Consider the following 26,373-nt stretch of genomic DNA (forward strand, 5'->3'; position numbering starts at 1 on the left):
CGACCTTCCAACATCTGCTGGAAGGCTGGTCATTTTGATCAGACGTTGTGATATAAAAGTCAGGTGATCCATGGAGGACCAACGTTACACAGGTCACTGTACAAGGGCCTTTTCTTCTCACAGAAGCTTCTCTCCAAATTCCGCCTCTCTGTGAGTCATCCTGTCCTTCTTCCCAAATGAGATGATTCAGCATTTCTTTCCCCTTGACACAAATTCTTGTTCATCAGTTCACAGCTGGAAAGTTCAAAATGCAGCCGTTGAGTCTGTCCACTAGCCATAACCCTGGAGAAGTTCCAAGAAGGAGATCAAAGACAGTAGAGCATGGATGTCCATGCTGGCTGGGGAATTCTGGGTGTTGAGGTCCACAAGTCTTAAAGTGGTCAAGGTTGAACAACCCCTGTAGTAAAGTAAGCAGCTATATTAAAGAAGACGTAGGCCTACAGCATCTGCGGAGTAGAATCAAAAATGCTAAAATGGCTGTCACAACAGTTTAATCCAAGTTCCATCCATGTTGGTATATGAATTGCATGTGTTATACACACACACACACACACACACACACACAAAACAGGCAAAGCTTGGATCAGCCTATTGCTGCCTCTTGTGGCTGCAACCTTTGGTGACCACACCCTGTGGACACCTCTGATGCAAGATGTCCACACTCCCACCCACGATCTCATGAAATCACACATGAAATTATCCAAATTTCATGAGCTCGTGCTGGGAATCTCGTGAGATTTCAGCAAGCTCACTTGGAAGTTCACCAAAGTTCACATGAAGTTTGTCAGTAGAAGATGGACAGTAGAGCTGCAGCTTTTCATGGAAAATGAATCTGATTCCAGAGAGGATCCCAAGACAAGATACTGCACAGTTCTAAATTTGATGGAGGATGGGGAGGGAAAAATTTGGGCTAGAGATATTCCTGTCAGGTGCAAGGAATCAGGAAGCAAAGGACTACAGGTTGCATGCTAACGTTCTCTACAAGAATCTGAACTATTAACAGTCATAGCAAATTGGCAGCAGATAAGAATCAACGGAACTCAAGATGGGCTGGACTTAGATCTCTTGTAGCCATGAAGGGAATCAAGCCTGATGATGCATTTGACTCCTGTTTCGGGCTCAGCCTGGTCATCTCCTACAGTTCCCAACAGAGTATATCTGTTAGGGTAAACGATTATAACTTTAGTCTGGTAAGATTCTGTCTATTAGGTATAGGCAAAATGGGATTCAATTGGATCTCATTATGTCATCTTCTGGTTTAGACTTGACACCAAGCAAATGTATCTAGTCATAATATGGGCCTCTTTTTTGTCTCTGTTGAACACAGCCTACTGTGTAAATCTGACATAATTTTCAATTTCAAAGATTAGAGGGTTGTGCAATGCACACATTGCATTTCAAAAGCAGACTTCTTCAACCAATTCTCCTTCCATTTTTACAAAGTTACGTTTTTCCTTTATTGAGAAACATCCCAGGATTGTCTCAACCAGGGTTGTATGTGCTGATCTATTCAGGAGAAAGAAGTCAGAAACCCTGGTTGGCTTCAGGGACAACATTTAAAAGTGGTTTTTCTTCTTAACAGAAGTTCATTGTTGTTTATTTTCATTTTTACACTATTGGAAAATGCTTCCCTAGGCCGCAGAGGAATAGATCAAATTGCTCTGTCTTTTTTTTCTTATTTTTTATTTTTAAAAATGAGGAGGGGGAATGAGAGGAAATGGAGTTTTGGCAAGAAATAGTCCACTCATTTAAAGAGACAGAAAGCCAAACAAACTGTACTTAAGTACATTGTAAGAAAATGTCAGCAATTTGAGAGAAAGGGTCATTAGCATACAAAATCACTTATCTCCCAGGACTAAGATTGCTGGAAGAAAAACCCAATGTAATTTTCTGCATTTTTTCCCCCTTTTTATGTGTGGGGTTTCTTGGAATGTCAAAACTACTACATCTCCTGGAAAGAGGGAAAATGGTTCCTTTCTTGCAAACATGTTTGGCGGTTGTTAGATTGCTTCTTCTTCTTTGTCTTTCTTTATTTTGCATTTTAACTTTGACAATAAAATTTTAAAAATTGGTGGTTGTCAAAAAGAACCACTGCTCATTTCCTTACTCAGTAGCTGCATTTGGACCACATGTCAATGAATAACAGAATAATTGAGTGAAAGGGACTTTGGAGGTCTTCTAGTCCAGCCCACTCCTCAAGCAGGAGACCATGGCCTAACCCATTCCAGATAAATGGGATGTCCAATCTCTTCTTTAAAATGCCACAACTTCTGGAGACAAGCTGTTCTGCTGATTAATTTTAAGGAAGTTTCTCCTTAATTCCAGGTTGCTTCTCTCCTTGATTAGTTTCCATCCATCTTGTCTTGTCTTGTGGTGCTTTGGAGCCCTGGTGGTCCGCAAGAAAATGTTGGTGGTCCACAGAGAAATGTCACCTCCCAAAGCACCCCCCAAAGCAATTAATCCAGGTTGCATGGGAACACAAGGCTTGTGTTGCTTGCATTGTGAACAACACAAGGTTGTGAGGGGAGGGTGGAGGGGGGGAACTTGCCCCACGTGCCTCACCTGGCCACCGGGCTGCTTCTTTCCACTTCTTTCTTCTTCTGCTTTTGGCTGCACACAAGGAAAGCAGCCAAAGTCTTTCTTTCTCTCCCCCAAACTCCGCCAGAAATGAGTCTTTGGGACCCTGCAAGGCCTCCTGCTCCAAGAAGCTGTGCCGGCAAAGACTCATTTCTGGTGGAGTTTGGGGGAGAGAAAGAAAGACTTCTGCTGCTTCTGCTGCTTTCCTTGCATGAAGCCAAAAGTCTCTCTCTCCCCCCACTCCCCGAGAACGGAGCTGGAGACAATATCCTGTGATTTCAAATAAAGAATGATCGATCTGTAGGCAAATGGGATGAGGAATTTTCCTGCAGACTTTTTGGGAGATTTTCCCAGAGTCTCTGGTCTGTAGGATTTAAAATGATGAGTTTGGTGGTCCCTGAGGTCCAAAAGGTTGGGGACCCCTGCTTTGGAGAAGAGCTTGACTCCCTCTTCTTTGGGGCAGCCCCTGAGATACTGGAATACTGCTATTACGTCACCTCTAGCCCTTTTTTTCTCTAGACAAGCCATACCCAATTCCTGCTTCGAATTTCTCAGGCTGAAATGTTCTCCTTGGTGAGATTCCTTCCTGATTTAAGCCCAGGTGCGCCCCCCACCCCCTACCCCATAACGGGTGAATTCAGTAATCAAGTCAAACATCTCGAAAACAAAACCCCGAAGGTGCTATTTGAAGGGTGCAGTGACAGGATCGATTTGACGTGACAGCTGAATCACGGGGAGATATTGCAGTTTCTCTCCACCGTCGTTTAAATCGCGAAGGCTTCTCTACTTGGAAGGCAGGGGGAAAAGTTGAGTTAAAACAGGCTGGCATTAATGTGAGCAATTGGGAACCGAATCTAGGAGGAAAAAGCCGAAAGTTCTTCTTTCCCGGGGTCCAGAGTTAATTAACTGTTTTTCTTACAGGAGCCTGAAATGATACCACATATGTTTCCTATCTGGGCCTGTCCCAACTTTTCATGAATACGTTTGATTCTTTTTAATTATAATACAGGAAAGCCCTGTTTTAACTCCCTGGTAAGACCAGGCCTAGCGAGGAGGTATGAAATGCAAGCCTTCTCTTTTCAGAAACAGAGTGGTCAAAAGTTCTGGGGGAAGAAGGGGATTTGGGAAGTATGCCTTAAGTCAACACGGCCACTAGCAAAGGGATAGTTGCGTTTCACAGCTTGGCCTTTGATCAACGTTTCAGTCCAACGGGGCCCTGGGTGCTGCCTGTCTTTGGAAGGGGAACTGAGGCAGCCTTTGTCTCCTATCTGAAGCATCGGGCAAGGAAATCAGATGGGCTGCATAAGCTTTCATCCCCCCCACCCCATTTCCACCCATGTGGTTTCATAATGATGGTTAAGAGTGGAAAAGTACACTGACTTTTCGAGTTGATTTGGGAGGACCTGCTAAATGTTATGGGGAAAGTGACATGTGAAGTTTAATGATCGGACCATGGCCTGTTACCTGGTGAGGAAAACAAGACTTGGCTTTAGGTAGTCTTCTTCTCTGGCTCTTAATGACGCCCTGAACAACTCCAAGGAACCTCTTTGTTCTGCCATGCCCATTTGGCCAATTTCTTCTACTCAGCCTTGTTGGAGTAAGCTTAAAATAGCTATTTTAGCGTTCAAGTTGCATTAACTCTTCTTCCAACCCAATTTTGGCGGGGTGTGTTTTATGGACAGTGGAGTTCTTCAGAGGGTCAGATGTTGGATCTGCCCACCTGCTATGGAACTCTCCTGAGCACAGTGTTCTTCAACCTTGGCCTCTTGCAGATGGAGGACTTCAACTCCCAGAATTCCCCCAGCAAACACAAATGCCATGATCATCCCGATACTTGTTTTGAACGAAGTGTTTGTGTCTTTCAGTTTTGATTGACAGTAAGTAGAGATGCAATGTAAGTAGATAAATATGTACCATCTTGGTGGAAAATAAGGGACATGAAAGGAGCCACTTCGGGCATCCACAGGGCAACGGTGATGTCACCAGCTAATCCTTTCAACTTGGAAGTGTCTTGAGGTGCTGTTGACATGAATGTTGTAGTAGTAGTAGAGATGATGAGGATGAGGATGATGAGGAGGAGGAAGAGGAGGAGGATGATATGTCAGCATTAAATAGGGATAGAGGAATGTTTAAAGAACGAGTTAGATACCTCCCATCCATGTTTGTCAATCTTAGTCCTTTCAGATGGGTGGACTCCAACTCCCAGAATGCATTCTAGAAGTTGAAGTCCACCCATCTTAATTTGGCCAAGGTTAAGAAATATTGCTTTAGGCTCTCGCAGCTAAGTTTTCATGGTTTATTTTAATCGTCATTTGTTGAATAAGCCACCCTGACCATGTTTGCAGTCTATTAAACCATGAATCAAAGAAATCTTCATTCATCTCATAAATCATATAATCTGGGCTTTCTGTACATGTTTAAGAGCTGGGATGTGTGGGTTATCCACTCCCACATATGACTTCACATGTTCTGTAGAATTATGCACAAAGAATTTGTTCCAGATGGGTGAAAAACATGGTATAAATTAAGCTGGAAGGTTGCCCAAGTCAGAGGATACTTATGTTGTTGAGTTTTGAGGAGTGTTTTTTTTTTTTACATAGGAAGGAACAAGAAATCTTCAATTGTTGGAAGTGTTCCTTCCCCTGTTTCCAATATTGTCACACCAAAGTCTTTTCATTTTTAAAAATAAACAGGTGTTTGTTGATTTGTGCTCCTTGCTTTGTTTACAGGATCCTGCCATGTGATATTTTCCAGATCCAAGCAAAGATAGGTTGCAAAATATTTCATTATTTCTACATCCCATCCACCCAGCCGTACAAAATGTTTAATGGTCAGTTCAGTGGGGTTTTTTTCATACCTTTGGAAAGATCCAGCTCTTGATGTGTTTAAGTTCTAAAGCTTCAGCTGTTGCAACTAATTAGAGAGCCTCCTTTTTTTTTCCTTTACAAAATAAAGCAATTTAATGAAGCCAAGGCTTGTTTATGTTAAACTGCCAAGAAGTTTAGCAATTGAACAAGTGCGATTTGAAGAGCATCTGATTACAAACCACGTAGAATTCCATATGTCAGAAAAGCTGGAAAGCTTTTCTACCAAACAATTGTCTCGAAAACGTGCACTGATTTCCTCTTACCTCCAAAAGGGGTTTTGAGCTGACAAAGGATTTATCATAATTATTGTTCTGGTCAAGTTCATGATTAAACACGAAGCTTTCTTTTATTTTGTTTATAAAGTTTCCAACTCACAATTAAAACATTCTGCAGCTCAGCCCTCTTTCCTCCGACTCTTTCTTCTTTCGCTTTTCACTGCACTAAAAGGTTCTTCAAGACCACTATTTGTTTTCAGAATTAATGCCTGTCAAAAGGTCCTTTCAGAAATATGGATTTAGGGGATTCGGGGCAAGAGATTTTTGCAAGATTTTCTTAGGAAAATGTTCGTCAGTTGGTTTTGTAGATGTTTGGGCACAACCCTTAAAAGGACAAATGTCTCAGTTGACCAAGAGCTTTTGCACACCAGGCTTTGGTTTATGCATCAATGTGGAGAACTCATGGGCAACCTTGGTCCAATTCCTTATAAGCCAAAGTTGTGTTCAACCTAGATATAACTAGGCTAACCATCTCTGCTTCAGCGAAGTTGACTGCCCTAAAGTTATTAGCAAAAAACCTGAAATTTGGATGATATTTGTGTCCAAGACAGAATAATTTATATCACGGATTTTCAGACTAAATGCATCTCTGGGCATGATGCTTATTGGAGAAAAATTATGGACTATAAGAATCTCTGACAATGATTTAAGTTAACCGAATCATTTTATAACCTGTTCTGTAGTGGTGGAGAAGGGAACCTTATGATACAGGTCATACAACTAGAGTAGAGTAGAGTAGAATAATAGAGTAGAGTAGAGTAGAGTAGAGTAGAATAGAATAGAATAGAATAGAATAGAATAGAATAGAATAGAATAGAATAGAATAGAATAAGGGAAGGGAAGGGAAAAGAAGGGAAGGGAAGGGAATACATTGAAGAGAAGAGAAAAGAATATAGAATAGAATAGAATAGAATAGAATAGAATAGAATAGAATAGAATAGAATAGAATAGAAGTAGGAGTAGGAATAGGAATAGGAATAGGAATAGGAATAGGAATAAGAGTAGAGTAGCATAAAGTAGCATAGAGTAATAGTTGGAAGGGTTCTTGGAGGTCTTCTAGTCCAACCTTTTGCTCAGGCCAATGTCTTATTTCTAAATCTGGCTCATCATACAAGAAAACTCGCTGTTACTCTGTCCTGCACTTTTCAATTTTATTTTATTTTTAATTACAAAAAATGCACCACCTTGGATGGAATCTGAACAGCCATACATTTTCATTATTATTACTGGATATTTCTTCCCTTCAGATATGCAAATTCCCAGCCCTTTGGGATTGTGCAAAAGAAGTCAAGGAATACCAAGAGAGGAAGTCCAATCAGATAAAAAAGAGAAGGGTGGATTTCAAAGACTTCTCATATAAAACTATTTCAAGTTTTAACCTGGGGGGACGGGTTTGTCAGATTGGGAGGGGGGGAGAGCATCACGGAGACTGCCAAATTCAGCTGTGCTCCTTGCAAGAGAATGAGGGATATTGTCACGGCTGTGAATACACCCACAAAAGGGTCTCTTTCCTTCCTTGAACAGAATCAAGATTTCTAAAATATACAGTGAAAGGGCGTGTGTGTGTGTGTGTTTGTGTGTGTGTGTGTGTGTGTGTGTGTGTCATGTATAACAATATCCATAAAGTAGAAAGATTTCAACGTAGCAACAAATGTTTCCCCAACTCCATCACTGAAGCCAGAGGACCCCTGGAAATATTTTGGGATACCAATTTTAACTTATAAATAAAAAGATGGATTAAAATTTGCCTATTGTATTTTTTCCCCCTTTTCCTAGGAGCATCAAACAATGCTGGACAATTCATTTGTTTTTTTATTTTTTTAAAGGTTCTTATCAGTGCCAAATACAGTCTCAGCCCAGAGAGAAATCTGGGGGAAATCTGAGGAATAATTTAAACAGCAAAAAGGATGTTCAGCTTCTTAAAGTCAAAAGCGTTTTATAACCGGCAGATTTTGGCTTTTGTAATCCCTTCATCACACATGACCTTGCTGTAAAATTGCTCAGATGAATTCACTCAATCCAAGCCCGGACGGTTGCAAACAATCCCTAAAGTGAATCATTTGTCTTCCCTTAATGAGCCAGTCAGAACTGATGAGGGGTTTGGGGAATCTTAGGTTTCTGGGAGGCAAATCAAACAACTGTACATAGTTTGCTGCACCGAGACTGAAGTCCTTTGGCTTCCAAGACTGCTAATTTAAAAACTACTCCTGTAATTTCTGTTCCGATTTCCCTCTTGCTTGCCATCCAAGGAATCAGGAGTTGCACAATTCAAGGATTCGTGCAATCCTCCTCACCCTTACTAGTGGAAACGTTAACATTGGATGGAGTTTTATCTTCTGGCTTTGAATGTTGCACCACCATGTTCTCAAGCCTATGACCACAATTAAGCCCCCCTCAAATTTTTTCTTTCTTTCTTTCTTTCTTTCTTTCTTTCTTTCTTTCTTTCTTTCTTTCTTTCTTTCTTTCTTTCTTTCTTTCTATATTTTTATTGTTTACAACTATAAACACAAAACACAGCACAGCCGTTTTGGCATTACTTTGCCATACATAACAAAGGTTTAACCAAACCCATTGACATTTCTATTATTGGTACAAAATTTACATTTTGCTTCCAATCCTCCTAGCTGTTTTTGTTCTGACTATCCTATTTTTTTTTGGCCAAAATGAGGGAAGAAGAAGAAGAAGAAGAAGAAGAAGAAGAAGAAGAAGAAGAAGAAGAAGAAGAAGAAGAAGAAGAAGAAGAAGAAGAAGAAGAAGAAGAAGAAGAAGAGAGGAGGAGGAGGAGGAGGAGGAGGAGGAGGAGGAGGAGGAGGAGGAGGAGGAGGAGGAGGAGGAGGAGGAGGAGGAGGAGGAGGAGGAGGAGGAGGAGGAGGAGGAGGCATCCACCCAGTCACATGGCCATGCCCACCTAGCCACGCCTACCTAGCCATGCCCACATAACCAGTAATAAAAATATTTGCATCCCACCCCGATTACATCCCATAAAAATCTTCACCAAAGCATCAATTGTCTAAGATCAGCAGAATAGTGCCATGCCATTTTGGCGGGGGGTGGGGGGGCAGAGGGAGTAGAGCAAGCCTTAAAATAGCTTAATAAAAAAAATATTTTTTAAAAGAAGCACCATTACCATCATAAAACCCAGGAGCCAAGAAAAAATCAGAAGGTTGGCCTAACGCAATCACTCGGTTGCCCTCATAACATCCACTTTCAATCAGCCTCCATCTTTTTTCCATTTGGGTTCAAAAACTTTAGCCAACTGGCCACCCATTGTCCCCAACCTCAAAGTCAGGAATTTTCTTCCCAGGACACCCAACATGGTGGGTTTTTAAAAACAGCAATCAGCATCATTTTAAATCATGAAATCCCCACCCAAATCTCATGCCGGTGTCCATTTTTATGTTTGGGTTTCAAAAAAAGTTTTTGTCTACTTGGCCCCAGGTATCCCTGATCTAGGAATTTTCTTCCCTGGACACCTGATACAGTTGATTTTTTTAAAAGAAAAAAAAAGAAAAAAGAAATAGCCTTTTTTGCATGAAATTCCATTCTGAATCTTGTGCCTGCATCCGTTTTTGCATTCAGGTTCCCCCCCAAAAAATGGCCATCCTACCCCTTGTGCCCCAAAACAATATCCAACCATGTTTTCATGGCAACAATATTTTTATCAGCTTAATCTTTATTCTGTATTTAGTAATACAATAAATATTAATTACCAGGTTCTGTTTTCTTCTTCTAAGGGGTTTTTGACATCCATCCCCCGCCCGACCCCATATAATTCAGAAATTCCACTTTGGGAATATGACATATCATTCTAGCAGTTCCCTAAAATCAATATTCTGTGCTTTTTACAAGAGAATAAAAAAGGCACATTGCTAACTGAACAGAAGAAAGTTTGCTAGACTTGGATTTACATTAAATGTTAAAGAAAATATTGACATAATAGCTTCCTTTCCTGTATTTAAGTTTTTTTTAAAAAAAAGAAGATTTAGAGGTTTTTTTTCCAAATACGGTTTAAGGGAAAGGTCATCTTAAATTCACCCAAATTATGGTAACAGAAACAAAACAAAAGGTTTTTCTTTTCCTTAATATTCTGTTATGGAGAGATCATCTTAGATTCAGAGTGCCTTTCTTTTTCATTAAATACGGTATTCCTTCTTTGTCTTCCTCTTCCTTTCCAAATTGTTCTGTAATAAAACGAGGCTTCAGCATAATTTCACGGGTTTCTTTTTCTTTTCTTTTTTAAGATGAAGAAATCATGAAGGGAAAAGTAAAGTTAATCGTTTCTGAAAGTCTTCCTTTCCATATTTTCTAATTTCAGCTTTCTCCAGAAAAGGGATCTCAGCATGCCTGTATGGATACCAAATCAATAGAGTAGTATGATCAATAAATATCTTAATTCCTGAGAGTCTGAAGCAATTTGGACAACCATCTTTGAGAGAGAGCCAACCTGAACATTGGTTAAGGAAAGATGAGAGGTCTATTTTTCTTTTTCTATTGTTTTTATTATGCATTTTCATTATTATTCATTACATTTCCAAATTCATAATGTCAGTGTACTGGCTATATCAAGTCCTTTTTTTACATCACAGTATACATCCTAGCTATAACTATTATTCTTGTAATCATAGAATATACTCTCTTTTGATTATATAGTGTTGTACATCATACTTATAACTATTATTTTCATATTTGTGCCGTAATACACTATTACATTTATCATTCTATACATTTTAAACTATATTCACGTACAACCCGATAGTGGTATTGCTTACATTGTATAAGGACAAAAAGGAAACAGAATACTACTGAACATGGGATGTATTGTATAGTTGATTAAATAACAGATGCAAAACTTCGTTCTTAATAATGAAAAAAGGTCAACAAAATAGAAATAAATACAGATATATTGAAATATATATAAGACTACACAGTGAGAGGTCTATTTTTCCATGTCACTAGAATGCTTCTGGGATCAACTTGACAGTGAGAACAATTAATCAGTGGAATGGTTCGCCTTCAGAAGTTGTGGGTGCTTAAGGAGGTTTTCAAGAAGATCTTGGAAGCCATTTGTCCAGAAAGTTTGGGAAGCATGATTTTCAGAAATTATTATAGGGTAAGGATGTCCAACCTTGGGAACTTTTAAGGCTTGTGGACTTCAGCTCCCAGAATTCCCCAACCAGTAGAGTTGAAATCCACAGGTCTTAAATTTCCAAGGTTAGACACCCCTACCATAGGTCTTTTGCTTGCTTAAGCAGGGTGTTGAACTAGAACAGGGGTCTCCAACCTTGGCAACTTTAAGATTTGTGGACTTCAATTCCCAGAATTCCCCAACCAGTAGAGTTGAAGTTCACAAGTCTTACATTTCCAAAGTTGGACACTCCTACTATAGGTCTGCTGCTTGCTTAAGCAGGGTATTGGACTAGAACAGGAGTCTCCAACCTTGGCAACTTTAAGACTTGTGGACTTCAATTCCCAGAATTCTAGGAGTTGAAGTCCACAGGTCTTAAAGTTGCCAAGGTTAGAGATCTCTGGACTAAAAAAGGTCTCTTTTAATTAGGTTATTTTGTTAAGGATGACCCAGAATTCAAATGTCTTAGAAAACCTACCAACTTCCTCCCAGCATTCCTGGGGATACTAACCTGGTACCCAAGTTTGAGTTTGATGCCCACCTATGGATAACTTCCACCCAATAGCAACATCTGGCAAAGCCCCCTTCCTGGAGATGGAAGCAACAGCACAGGATAACCCAGTCTGGGTTCAGATTGGGTTAATTCGCCGCAGATCTCTGTTCCTTTGTCAGAAATGCATTCCAGATGATCCCTGCAATAAATTAATCTTACTCCTTTCCTGGGGTGGAGCCAAGCATCTTTCTGCAAGAAAGTCGAGGTTGTTATCACGGCATTCCCAGCACTCAAAGAAAAAATATTGCTTGCTCCACCAGCTGAAGTTCTTTATAGATAAACTTTCATTCATCCTTCGGTTGCGTTCATCCATCTCTTAATAATGTCCAGATTAGATTATTGCATAGGAAGGATGCTATGTAGGATGACCTTTGACCCTGTCTACAACGTGCGGCTAAATTATCGACAGAAGCTCATGTTTCCTTAGCAAATACGTTTGCTAATTTTTTTAAAAAAATATGGCTAATATTAATAGTTCCATGCTGCCTTTCTAAGAGCTTAAGAGGGTTTGCTTTTTCCTTCTTTGCTACTTCTTCCCTTTCTTCTCACCATCCGGTGAGTTTGCTGGAGTTGAGAGATGTCATCCAGAGTGTGCTAAACTGTGGTTTGCATTTATGATGGTTTGTGGGACTAGCTTGACCCCAGCTAAATAAGCAGATGAGAGAAGAAGAGGTGTTAGAAAACCATCACTGATATTTCCCAATCTTCTATCAACTGAGCAGCTTGGCTATGAGGTCATCTAGCCAGAGAATCTGGTAAGTGGCATCTGCCATGTTGAATTTTTCGCAATGCTGCACAATACAAGAGGCAATGGGTATTGTGGGTAATTTGATGCCCCGCAGGATGAGTGGGTCTCCAGCAAGGCATCTTCCTTGTCCTGAAGCCATTAATGTGAAGGTTGGACGCTTGTCAAAACAATCTTTCATTCATCATTCTTGAATTCAATGCTTTTGAGTCTTTGATAGAGGCAATGAAATGTCCTTTGAGGAAAGAAACACATTGTATGACAGCTACAGAATAGAGATGTCCAACCTTGGCAACTTTAAGACCTGTGGACTTCAACTCCCAGAATTCCCCAGCCAGCATGGCAACTTTCAGACTTGTGGATGTCTGGAAGTTGAAGTCCGCAAGTCTGAAAGTTGCCATGCTGGCTGGGGAATTCTGGGAGTTGAAGTCCACAGGTCTTAAAGTTGCCATGCTGGCTGGGGAATTCTGGGAGTTGAAGTCCACAGGTCTTGAAATTGCTTAAGACTGGGCAGCCCTGCTCTAGAATGAAGGAAAAGCAACAGGAAGAGGCTTACATGCTTTCTTTCAGGGTAGAATTTCCTCCACCAAGACGTCTTTGGGACTTGTCAGAAGCTGGGCACGTCTCCAAAGGTTAGAGAATGGGCCAGTATAATGTAGATTTTCTGCTTTTAAGGAGAGCCATTTCTGTCTCGGCAATTTTAAAGAATGGACTCGCTGCGCCTGTGAAACAGACATTTCGACCTGGGAGGGAGAGATCCCATGAAGTCGAAGGGGAACTAGCTTCAGCCCCTCCTGGTAGGGCTTCTTGTAACTTTCACAGTCAGAAATTCCACAGGTATAGTACAAAGCTCGGGATGAGCTAGTTTGCAAACCTTTGCCAGCGACAGTTTGACTCACTCATCCCTATAGCCTCCTAAAATAGTCACCATCTACGGTGACCTTAAGACCTTTGGACTTCAACTCCCAGAATTCCATGTGGGCTGGGGAATTCTGGGAGTTGAAGTCCACAGGTCTTAAAGTTACCAAAGTTGGATACTCCTGCCCTAAAAGCTTTTTCTTCTACGCGCATCGTTCAGGACCAGCCTGGATTAGCGCCAGTGGAAATGTTCTAAAGAGCAGATCGGGAAGATTAGAAGCCAAAGAGAGGTCCGTATTTTCTTTCCCATTTGTGTGTTTTGAGCTCTCCAACCTTTAAATGACCCCCTGTCTGACTTCAGCTGAGCCCAGAGAATGTTTAACTTGCGGTTTGATCACCAGCAGCAAAACAGGAGATCCATTATGAAAATCTTGCCTATCCAGCAGTTTGCTTTCAAGAAAAAAAAAGAAGAAGAAGAAGAAGAAAAGCACAAAGTAGAGGGGAAAATAGGTGTTTTATCCGTTTAGACAAGGATTGGCTGAGAAAAAATGAACGGTTTATGACTAGTTCCTGTCTCAATTGTCGAAGGCTGGACTCTAATATTTCAGATTCTGCTCATGGTGACTCATATTAACAGCATAACAAGAGTCAGAAGGGACCTTGTAGGTCATCTAGTCCAGCCCCCTCCCCCCCCCCCCCAAGCAGGAGGCCCTACACCATTTCTGACCGATGGCAGTCCAGTCTCTTCTCGAAAGCTTCCAGTGATGAAGCTCCCACAACTTCCGAAGGCAACTTCGGTTCCATAGGTTGATTGTTCTCACTGTCAGAAAAAAAAAAAATCCTTATTTCCAGGTTGAAAAATCTCTCCTTGATCGGTTTCCATCCATTAGTCCTTGTCTGGCCTTCAGATGCTTTGGAAAATACATTGACCCCCTCCTCTCTCTGGCAGCCCCTCAGATGACATAGATGCATATATCTCTGTCACAAGGATGGACATCTCCAAGGTGTGATAGAAAGATTTACCCCTGCACCTAGAAACCTAGCATATCAGGGATTGTTCTACAGCTTCCCTGCATTTCCACAGTTCCAGGAACTGTTTTGTAAGAGGGAAACATCAATTATACAAACTTCTACCCACAGTCTCCAATTAAGTAACTGAATTCCTTTAATTTAAACTCTGTTTTCATTGTTATACATGCACGTCCCCACTTCTTTGTGATATATTTCACAGCATATTTGTGGGAACCACGATAAAATGAGGGAAACCGTTTCCAGATCTCAGAAACTCCTTCTCCGTTTTCTCTTGAATATTTCCATTTAGGCTTTGGCCTGATGAACAGCATTCTATGTCATTGGTGGGACTTCACAAGGTTGACATTAATTATAATGTTTTCTCCTCTCCCTTCTTCTGCCTGATATGTATGTTTCTAGTCCTCAGGATTGGTAAAGAAAAGCTTACTATACTATACTATAAAGTGTGGAGCAAATCTTATAAATGGGGGGACATGAAAGGGTGTTCATAGAACTTAAATAAGTAAAGAATGTGATAAAAAGATACAAAAGTTAAATGGAAATTATGATGTATAAAAATGTATATAAGTACATAATTGTATAAACTATCTTCTTATTTCGAACTGTAAAGAGAATGGACAGAAATGTATGTCAAAGAAGAGACAGCATGTTCACTGTTTATAATGTTTATAATTAAGAAAATTTTTTTTTAAAAAAGCTTTGAATCTGAAGACTTCAACTCTTGAAGTCATTGTTTGGTTAGAATAATTCTCTCTCTACTCCAGTGTTTGTCAACGTTGTTCACTTTCAGCGGTGTGGACTTCAAGTCCCAGAATTCCCCAAATGCTCATGGGAATTCTGGGAGTTCCACACAGCTTAAGTGGCCAAGGTTGAAAAATACCAGTCTACTCAGTCAATTTATATTCTCAAATAAGTCCTACGGAGCTCAAAGCTGCCTCTTCTTGGGAAAACATGGACATTGCTCCATGTGCTGCCCCAAAGGGCTGAAGAGCCCCCAGTTGTGCAATCGAAAGGGAAAAAAACAGCACTTGTTGCAGAAAGTTCTAAGTGTCTCATAATGTGGTGGCTCGTCTGGACTCAGAAGCAAACCCAAGAGGCCACAGAAAGTCACCCGAGGCCTGGAGAACCTGGGAAGTCCAAACAACCTCCAGAAGAAGGGCTCAGCAAACCACTTCCATGCTGACCTCAAGTAAATTAGGTGGACAGTCCACAACTTTAACCTGGCAGCACTGGAAGGAACCTTTGGTTTGACTGAGAAGAATGCAAATGTGTGGTTTGGTTGGGTTCCATGAAGACCAAATGTATGCATGCTTGGGAAGAGGTTTCCGTTGCAGGCTTCAGCTCGGCTTCCTTCCTTCCAAGTGAGCTGGGAAAGAAGGAGAGCATTGTACGAGCACCGGACACCACTCCACATTCCCCATCCCATCCATGAAGGCCTCCAATGGGGGAACAGAGGTTTCCTGGTGTAGCATGGCTTGTATTGACGTTGATCTTTTCTACCACCTTAACAAGCTTAGAAATGGGGCAAAGTTCACTTAACAAGCGTCTCGCTTAGCAACAGAAATCTGGGGCTCGGTTGTGGTAATAAGTGGAGGACGCCCTGTATATTACTTCGTTGTTTGTATGTACACTGAGAGTTTATGCACCGGAAACTAATTCCTTGTGTGTCCAATCACACTTGGCCAATAAAGAATTCTATTCTATTCTATTCTATTCTATTCTATTCTGTATTCTATTCTGCATTCTATTCTATTCCCTCTTCTCTTCTATTATATTATATTTCCTATTCTATTCTATTCTATTCTATTCTATTCTATTCTATTCTGTATTCTATTCTGTTCTATTCTTCTATTCTCCTTTCTCCATATTCTGTTCTATTCTATATTCTATTCTATTTTGTATTCTATTCTGCATTCTATTCCCTCTTCTCTTTGATTATACTATATTCCGTATTCTATTATTTTATTCTGTTCTATTCTTTTGCATTCTATTCTATTCTATTCTATTCTATTCTATATTCTATTGTATTATATTCTGCATTCTATTCTATTCTATTCTATTCTATTCTATTCCCTCTTCTCCTCTCCTCTCCTCTCCTCTTCCATTCCCTATTCTATTCTTGCCAGAATAATACCCAGATTTAACAGTTTACTTTATCTCACCAATGGAATTGGAATTACTTCATTCCATTCATGTAGCCAGTCCCTTCTCTCTTCCCCCTTCACTCTTTCCCTCCCTTCATGGAAATCAGCATTTTTCAAAACAAAACCTCATGTGCTTTCTCTCTTTCTCCTTTTGCTTCTTTCAAAGCAAATCTTGACATTCGTTTTCTTTGGCTCTCTCTGGCGCATTCTCTCTCTCTCTCTCTCTCTCTCTCTCTCAAAGTGATTTTTCTTCTTAAGTTTTTTTTTTTTATTGGCAAAGGAGTTCTTATAAATACATCTCTCCGAAGTAGCTGCTTGATCTCCGAGCATGTTCTGGACTCTGGAGCATTTGTGGTGACATGAAAAGAAAAAAGAAAAACAGAGGAGGTGTGTGCTTTGAAATGTACGGTTGCCTGAACTCTGTTGAAAGTCTCTGCCTTCTTCCCCTTCGTCTCAACAGATGGAAATGTTAAAAAAAAAATGTGAGGGCTCCAACATTTGCTGATTGCACTTTGGAGGGATGAAGGGTTGGGAGGTTTGCAAGTCTTGTTGCTCAGACGTTGAAGGGCTTGGATGGAAACACGTTCTTGGATTCACAAAAGATGTTGGATGGGATGCCCAGTTTTCTAGCCTGGGATGCAGCATTAGGCATGGAAGTCAGACGTGACAAAACCAGGCATCTGTGTGATTTCAGAATCCATAAATATGGAACTGAACACAATATTTATGGTTATGCAAAATTCCAGTCTTTTTTTTTTAATGGAAAGGGCTGCTTTTTCTAGAAAAAGTTGCTATAAAGTTGAAGCCTGCATAGTGTTATGCTTGAATATACCTGTATATTTCACCTGTGTATACCTGTACATTTTACCTGTATAGACTTGTATATTTTACCTCTATAGACCTGTACCTTTCATCTGTATAGACATATATTTCACCTGCACATACCTGTGTATTTCACCTGCACATACGTGTATACTTCACCTTTATAGACCTTATAGATATATTTCTTCTGAACATACCTGTATATTCTACCTGTATATACCTGTAAACATCACCTGTATATACCTATACATTTCAACTGCACACACCTCTATATTTTACCTGCATAGACCTCTACTTTTCATCTGTATAGACATATATATTTCACCTGTACATACCTGTATACTTCATTTATATAAACCTACACTTTTCACCTGCACATACCTGCATATTTCACCTGTAGATCTGTATATTGCACCTGTGTAGACCTGTATATTGCACCTGTCTGTATAAATGCAAACATATAGATCATGAGCAACAATATGGGAAGATTTAGAAATTAAACGGCATGGTACTTAAGTAAAGCACCATGGAATTACGACAAGCAACTCATATAATTGCTTTATGTGTTTTAATGTTCAGAACACTAAAATGCCATTTTCATATTATTGAAGCCTTCAAACATTGCAAGTTGGTTCTGCCAATCTGATGCCAAGTTTTTCCACCATCTTTCCTGGTGTATGCAAAAAAAAAAAAAATTAAAAAGACTATCTTGCACAAAACAGAACAGGCAAAAATAATAATATTTTTTTTCTGACCTGGTTTCCAGAAATGTGGGAAAGTTTATTTATTTGTCCACGCATTCCTGATTTGCAATGTGCACTCTAAAAATGCCGCTTAGATTTAGGCTGAGTGAGCTCATGCTAAATTTAGCAATGATCTTTTAAACAAACATTCTTTATGCTTTGCTGAATGGGCATTGAAGCTGGATTAAAAGTCAACTGTATTTGCCTGGATGTTATTCACAAAGTTTCCTTTTTTTTTTCTTTGCACTTGCCTCACTAGTTTGTAATCTGATGGAAACAAAGGAATATATGCCAGAAAAATCCACGTGACTTTAATCTTATACCGGTGAAAGGAAAGGAGCCTCTGTCCAAATTTGCTCTCAGGCTTAGATACCTCAGATTGATCTGTAAATGTTGATATCACGAAGTAGATGTTAGTCTTCTACTTAGATAAAGCTCCAAGTGGCCTCAATGTCCCTCTAAAAAGATGCAAATGACCAGTTGTCTGCAAGGAATATAAATCCTTCCATTCCCCTCCATCTAGTCAGAGCTGAAGAAGTTTCTTGGATGAGAAGGGGAAAGTTTTTTCAAAAGAAAAAACAAGAAAGTCCAGTTGCCTCCTGATCTTTGGGTTAGTCTTCTACAGTAGGTTTCCAAAGATGGCAACTTTAAAAGTTGTGGACTTCAACTCCCAGAATTCCCCAGCCAGCCATCTTTGGAGATCCGTGTTCTAGTTAGCACTGCTTCCACATTATGATGACCTTCAAGACCAAGAAGAGATTGGACAGTTGTCATTCTCCAATCCCTTCCTAAACTATTGATCAAAAATATGAATAACTGAAGCCTCTGCTCAGTCTTGCTCATTTCTTTTATATTCCACCTTTTTTTCTATTTCACTCTTAGTTCATTCTCTTAACCCCGTTTTATCCTCAGAAAAGTTCTGGAGATGAATCGAATGGTTGCGATGATTAAACCAAGTCACCCAAGGACAAATGGAAACCAAGAACTCCACCATTCTAACGTAATACCAACTTTAACCTTCCCATACACCCGTTCACCTCCTTTGTAGGTTGATAGCTTGTGACCTTATAATCAGAGGCGGGATTTAGCTGGTTCTGACCGGTTCTGGAGAACCAGTAGCGGGAATTTTGAGTAGTTTGGACAACCGGCCAATCCCACCTCTGACTATCCCCGCCAACCCCATCTATTCTCTGCCTCGCATTGAGGCCCAGCTGATCATTGGCTGGGTCTTCTTGGGTTGTCCTGCATAGGAGAACGGAGCTGGAAAGCAGGTTAGTGGGGTGGGGAGGGAACGGGGATTTTGCAGTATCCTCCTTCCCCTGCCACGCCCACCAAGCCACACCCACAGAATCCATAGTAAAAAAAAATTGTATCCCACCACTGCTCATAATCAGGCATCATCCAGCCACAATCAACACCCAACATTTCACATCTCAAAAAACAAGGATGCCATTGTGCTGGTGAGACCTCCCACCGTCTCTTTCTTCTGGCTCTTGCACACGTCCAAATCATCTCCACCTCCAACTGTCCTTTGTCTTCGGGGGTGGGGGGTGTGCAGCTGCTCCTTTTCCAAAGTAGAACCCATTCATAAGTCCAGAGGAACAGCTGAAATTTTATTTTTTAAAAGCCCCCAGCATGCGCCCAGGGGTGCTGATTGTGGGGAAGCTAGAATGAAAACGCATTAAGGTAGCATTTGGTTGGTGCATTTTGAATTCTTTGTGTGCATTAAAATAAAGAATGTGACTTTTTTTTCTTCCCAAGATAAGGCTTAGTTTTTGGAGAGGGAAGGGGGGAAGGGGAGAATGGAGGGAGAAAAGATAGGAGGGAGGGAAGGGAAAGGAAAGGAAAGAAGGAAGGAAAGAAAGAAGGGAGGCAGGAAAGGAGAGAGGGAGGGAGGAAGGAAGGGGGTGAGAAGGGAGAGGGGGAAGAGGAAGAAAAGTAGGAAGGAAAGAAGGAAGGAAAGAAGGAAGAAGGGAGAGAAGGAGGGAAGGGGAAGGAAAAAAGGAAGGAAGGAAGGAAGGAAGGAAGGAAGGAAGGAAGGAAGGAAGGAAGGAAGGAAGGAAGGAAGGAAGGAAGGAAGGAAGGAAGGAAGGAAGGAAGGAAGGAAGGAAGGAAGAAAGAATAGAGGGAAGAAGGGAAGGAGGGAAGGGGAAGGAAAGAAAGAGAGAAGGATACTAGTAATAAGAACATGCAATTTTGCAAACATATTCCAGTGATGTACATACAATAATACATCCTCATTTTGAGTTCTGGCACCACCACACAATGCACCGTATTCTAATCCAAGGGAGGGAGAAAACTTAAGATGTAGGAAATTATATTTTAAATCACATTTAAAGCAATTCTGTAATTCTCCAAAACCTCAGAGCCCAAACTCTTCCCTTCTCCCTGCACCCCCGACCCCCACGTCTTGAGATCCATGGCAGGATCTGGTTGATGGTGAAGCATTGAGCAATATCTCCGGGTGGAGCACTTGAGACAAGAGAACAACATAGATTAGCCGGAACAATCGAGACCACAGGAGGAGGAAAAACAAACTGTAACGCGATTTTCCTTTCTTACTCACCGATTATCTCTTTTGGCTCTTTAGGATAATATCCAATGACCTGCCTGACTAACATCCAGTGGGGTCTCAAGGGAAAGAGTGGATTTGCGGCTCATTCCTGGTCTATTTGCACAAATCTAATAATGTAGTAAAATACTCTCTTGTAAAAAAAACAAAACTCCTACTTAAGAAGATTGGAAAGGAAAAAAGACAGAAAGAAACAATCATCCTTTTCTTTGGAAAGGAACACAGTTTCCTTCGTCTGTATTTCTCATCCTTCAGAGGGTGCTTTGGTAGAATAGAATAGAGAATAGAATAGAATTCTTTATTGGCCAAGTGTGGTTGGACACCCAAGGAATTTGTCTTTGGTGCAAATGCTCTCAGTGTACATAAAAGAAAAGATACATTCATCAAGAGTCAAGAATCATCAGGTAAAAACACTTAATGATAGCCAGAGGGTACAATAAGAAATTAAATCATACTGGGAAACAGTCAATATAAACAGTAAGGTTACAAGACACAAAGTTACAGTCCACACAGTCACAAGTGGGAGGGGATGGGTGAGAAGGAGTGGTGAGAAGGTTAATAGTGATAGTAATACAGACTTTGTAAATAGTTGGACGGTGTTGAGGGAATTATTTGTTTAGAAAGGAGAACAGTTAAGGCTACAGTTTTTCACGCTAAAAAGGTAGGTGGTTTTCCCCCTACAGAGGAAGCCAGCTCAGTTCTGGCAAAGGTCCTTGTTGTCACATCTAAGGACACCTTATCTTAACAAAGTATGTGTGGTACCTTTTAATGGGACTTAAGTTTAACAGAATAACTATAGCTGGAAGGGACCTCGAAGGGTCTTCTAGTCCACCCCACTTTCTCAAGCAGGAGACATCTGCAGAGAGAGTTTCCACTGTTCAGAGATATCAATCATTTCTTCTGCTTTCTTTGTAGAGTGAGTCCAACTTTCGGGCAACTCCAGATGTTGCAGGCCTCATCAAGGGATGTCATTTCTCTCTGAAAATACCACCTCAGTCCCTACTCGAGGATCTGCCACCTCTGATAACCATCTTCTAGAAATTCCCAACACTCCCACAATGTCGTATTTATTTGCTGTGAGTGTCATTTGGAAATGTCCAGGAAGAAAATGCCCCCACTCACCTGTAGAATTGGGGGAAAGGTAGCAGAAACAGCCGGGCTCTGTTGCTGAGGTGGGAGGTCTATATACAGGGAATGGCAGGAAGGAAAGATGAGATTGGGTTGCAACTCCAGCTGTTCCTCCATACGCAGATGTGTCCCTTGGGATCTCCCCTTTGCCTGCGTGGTGGGTGGCCAAGTAGGATACAGGCTCAGCCTCTGACTCATGACCTTCATCTTAGGGTATGGAAGGAGTGATGGACGATCCTTGAAGGAGCATCCTTTTCTCATGGCTGCCCTATCCTCCGGCAGCAGGCAGGAAGACTTCATACAACTCAAAGCCTATGGTTAGGTTGTTTCCTTCCTAGCAATTTATAACAGCTTTTAATGTTATTTGACCATGGCTGCCACTATGGCTGTCAAAAGGACAGAGAAGTGGCTGGATGGCTCAGGAAGAAGTCATTGGTGAGGAAACAGCCTCATCTAATCACTTTTGAGCAATGCTGTTCTCTGATCATCAGAGGTAGTGGAGCTGAGGGCCTTCAGAGGTGGATGAAATGGCAGTGGAGAGGAGGAGAAGGAGGAGGAGAGGAGGAAGAAGAGGAAGAAGAAGAAGAAGAAGAAGAAGAAGAAGAAGAAGAAGAAGAAGAAGAAGAAGAGAAGAAGAAGAAGAAGAAGAAGAAGAAGAAGAAGAAGAAGAAGAAGAAGAAGAGAATCATCTAGTTGGTTATGAAATGTTCTCAACCAAGCTCAGAGAGCATCAAGGACTCACAGTTCAACCCTGAGCTACAAATATTTTTTTGGCAAACAAAGGACTCTTGGCTTGATCAATATCAACTCAATAGAGGAGGAGGAGGAGGAGGAGGAGGAGGAGGAGGAGGAGGAGGAGGAGGAGGAGGAGGAGGAGGAGGAGGAGGAGGAGGAGGAGGAGGAGGAGGAGGAGGAGAGAATGTTTAGATGTTGGCAGCTTCTCTTCTTGGAGACAAATATGGCCAGCATAGGATTAGGTTGTGAGCTTAATAACCTCATATCATAGGAGTTTCCCCAACCTTTTAGGAAACTACTTGGATGGTCTGAGCTAGGAGTTAGAAGACGACGTTGGATCTGGAACTACAAAAAAAAAAAAAAAAGTTAAGAGCCAAATTGTAGGCCTGGGTTTATGTATACGCTGTTGGCCAGTTTAAGCAAACAAATGGATGGATGGATGGATGGATGGATGGATGGATGGATGGATGGATGGATCTGAACTTTGGTTAGGAAGCCATTTTCAAATTAGGTTTATTTATTCAACCAATTTACATGAACATCCACCTGCCAGAAGGAACTCTGCATGAATTGTAGCTGTCGTGAGTTTGAGGCTTTCGTACCTACTTTGTGGCAAACTAAACTTTCCCAGGAATTTCCCAGGCCAAATTGCTTGGTTAAAATAAACCAGGTTGTCCCTGCTGCTATGGGTTGAGTAAGAAGGGGAGGAGAAATGCCAACTCCACCCAGAGGGGTGTTTTGTAAATTGGGCGACAAAACGCTGGCTGGATCATACAGAATAAGACCACATTATAAGTGGATCATAGGTTATACATTTAAACTAGAATGGCATCCCCTAGAAAACCTATGTTGATCTCAAAACATGGTGCAACCTGAGGTCTGATTTGTCTTGGATGAAAGACCATCCAGGTTAGAGTGGAAAGTTCAGAAAAACTTCCTGAACAAATAGTTAGTAGTGGAAATTCTTCCACTTTGTTGCCAAGATAACTGGACGGCGGAGCCCCATTGGTCACCCAAACTAATCAAGGCTCATTTGAAAGAGACTTTAACTTTTAATATGGAATATGCGGGAGACAACAGTGGTTCCCTGAGTGGCAAAACTTTCCTGTCTCCTAGACTGTCAGTCCTCCAGGAGCCAGTGAACCAAGCCCTCCTAAAACCATGAGGACTATCAACTTGAAGGTGCAGTAAAGGTGGGGTCCTGAGGACAGCGCCAACCAGCCTATATGTGGGCCCAGATTTGCATTATTCCCACCATAATCCTGGCCTAATTTTGCCCTTTCCTGCCCATTCCTCTTTCCTCCAGTTGTCCCTTGTCTCTATTTCCCCCCCTTCACGATTCAAGAAACGATCTAAAATGGCAACAGATAAAACGAAAGGTTATTGGCATAGGCTTTTCTTGCCAACCAAATCCATTTGAAAACAGGTGTTTATTGTATTGCTTTTAAAGGTAAAAGACACAGGTCAACTCATATACCAAGAAAAAAGGCCTCTTTTTAGAGCAAGAATAAGATATTGCTTTTTATGGTAGGTTAAGGCTTTTTTTAAAAAAAAAATTAAAAAGAGCACGTCTTGCTATTATTGTAAAGCTACCCTCCGGATCGCAAATCCATTCATGTGGTCAGTGGTTTAATTAATGGCTAGAATAAGGGCCCTAAGCCAGGAGCAGAGCCAGTTTTTGAAAAGAAAAAAAAAGGCACTGGAACAGATGTTTTCTCTCTAAAGCGAAGGCACATCGTTGATCCGGATTGCAAATCAAAAGCTGGAGGTTGAGGGAGAGAAACGGTGTGAAAAGTTCACTCCCAGGTGTCCCAAATTCAACTTCTGCAGAAAAGAACACCCTACGTTCCGATTTTGTTCTATAGGTAAAATCGGGACTTCTGCCACGCCTGGAACAGGTTTCCATTGCAAACAAACCGCCTTCCTTTTGAGAGCCATAGCATTAAAGCGCTATTTTAAAAAAAAAATTAAAAAAATTCCAGAGATCATCCAGTCGGGCCCGTTCCAAATGCCAGAGGCCGCAGGAATGGCGCAAAAAATAAGAATAATAATAATAATAAAATCAATGCATAGACAGGAGGGTGAAATATGGGGAAATGCTGTAGTTACCCCAAACGCCCTGGAGAATTTGGAATCGTTCTTCTACTGTTTGCTGGTTTACTTGGGGAAACTGTCCTCCCCCGTGGGATCCACTTCCGACCCGCCTTTTCAACCCAGGATCGCCTGATTTAAGCGGGTTTACTGTACTCAGAAGGAAGTTCCGAGGCAAGTGGGCAACTTACAAGGCCGGAAATTCTCGGGCGGTTAAAAGCCCGAAATCTCGAATCGGTTGATTTGGCGGCGCGATCCGCAAAGTCATTGAGCCGCCTTGGGTCGCCTCCTTCTTGCCCAAGCAGAATCACTGCGAAATTCAGGGGCCGAACGGACGGCGGGTGAAGTCCTGAAGATCAAGAGAGAGAGAAAAAAAACACAAAACTTGGCAAGTGACGGGTCGGGCTTGCACGTGGGAACCCCGCTCTTCCAGCGGGGAGACGGACCTTCGCTAGACGGGATGCGTCTTTTTCGGGGCTGAGCCAAGGGGGGAGGCCGGAGCTGCAGCGCTCTAGAAGTGGAAAACCGTCTCCGGGAAGCGGAGGGGCAGGTAGGACAGGAAAGGGATGCCCAGCTGGTAGAACCGGTCGGGGAAGTGGGAATCCAGCACCAACGAGGCGTTGAAAGCCGGGCGCGCTTCGCTGCTCTCGCCAGGCCCGCCGCTGCCCACCAGCTGGTCCAGTTTGGAGCCGGCCGCGCTGGGCTCGCCTTTGGCCGGCGCCGCCAGGACTTTCCGCGCCAGGATGCTCTCGATGCTGAAGCTGCGAGGCTTGGCCGAGCCCCTCGGGGGTCGGAGCGGGTCGGCCCGGCTGGCAGCCGGCGCAGCAGCAGCAGGAGCAGCCCGCGGGGGCGCCTCGGGGCTTTGGAGAAGCCTGGCGGCCGAAGGCGCCCAGAAGCGCGCGGCGGCGGGACCCTCTCCAAGGCCGGGCGCGCGATCCTCGGGGCGCGGTGGGGAGAAGCCAACGGGGACCTCCGGAGGGGCGGCTCGGCCGGGCCCGGCTTGGAAGCTCGCTCTCCCGCCTCCGGGGCCTCCAACCGGCTCCGCGCGTTCTCTTCTTCCTCCTCCTCCTCCTCCTCCTCTTCCTCCTCCTCCTCTTGCTCCCGGCGTCCGGGACTCGGCTTCGGCTCCTCCTTTGCGCCGGGCTGGAGGAGGAGGAGGCGTGGGCGCTGCTGCTGGCCGCTGGGGGGGTTGGAGAGGCGCCTCTTGGGGGCTTCTTCGGGGGCGCCCTCCCGGTCGAGCCCGGCCTCGTCCGCTGCCTGCGGCCCGCCGCGGGTTTTCCTCTTCCTCCGCCGGTAGTTGCCGTGCTCGAACATGTCGGTGCAGCGGGGATCCAGCGTCCAGTAGCTGCCCTTGCCCGGGTGGCCCTTCTCGCGGGGCACCTTGACGAAGCACTCGTTGAGCGAGAGGTTGTGGCGGATGGAGTTCTGCCAGCCCTGCTTGTTGTCGTGGTAGAAGGGGAAGCGCTCCATGATGAACTGGTAGATGCCGTTGAGCGTCACTTTCTGCTCCGGCGCCTGCTGGATGGCCATGGCGATCAGCGCGATGTAGCTGTAGGGCGGCTTCTGCGGGGATTCCTGCCTGGGTAGCACCCCCGCCGCCGCCGCAGTCGCCGCCGGGCCGAAGCCCAGCGCGCCCGACAGGGCTCCCCGCTCCGCCCCGTAGAGGTAAACCATCGGGCCGGGCAGCTGGCCGGGGTAGAGCTGGCTCATGGCAGAGCCGGAGTCAGGCCGGCGGCGCTCGGGAGCGAGGTGCAAAGGCCTGGCCGGAGCTGCTGCCGGAGCTGGGCTCGCTGGCGACAGCGCGCGCGTCCTGGCCTCTGGCTCGCCTGCTCTCCTTCTGCCCCAGCTGCATAGCGCGCGTTTCCCACCCCCACCCCAAGAAGTGGGAAGAAAAAAAAAACGAAGAGGAGGAAGAAGAAGAAGAGGAGGAGGAAGGAGGAGGAGGAGGGGGGAAGGCAATGTGCGATGCTTGTTGTAAGTTTGCGATGCTGTGTTGACTTAGGGCTGGAAAAGAAACGGGCTGCGATAAACAGCCGCGGAGCGCGCCGCAGCCCACCCACAGCAATTAACGTTTCCCTGCGAAGGCTGCAGCCCTTCCACGTGGCT

General features: G+C 43.0%; 1 protein-coding gene and 1 long non-coding RNA gene across 2 annotated transcripts in view; both read right to left on the reverse strand.

Annotated features, from left to right (window-relative positions):
* The window catches only part of LOC148124858 (uncharacterized), a 254,455-nt gene that overhangs the window by 221,389 nt on the left and 6,693 nt on the right, over positions 1 to 26,373 (reverse strand). The window lies entirely within an intron of this gene.
* Positions 24,654 to 26,160, reverse strand: FOXL1 (forkhead box L1). The gene is given in 2 exon segments (XM_087940723.1): positions 24,654 to 25,230; positions 25,233 to 26,160. Coding segments are annotated over 2 exon segments (1,197 nt in total). The 5' UTR covers positions 25,978 to 26,160; the 3' UTR covers positions 24,654 to 24,778.

Source organism: Pseudonaja textilis, chromosome 11 (assembly GCF_049901715.1).
Source record: "Pseudonaja textilis isolate UNSWEBS1 chromosome 11, rPseTex1.2, whole genome shotgun sequence".
NCBI lineage: Eukaryota > Metazoa > Chordata > Lepidosauria > Squamata > Elapidae > Pseudonaja > Pseudonaja textilis.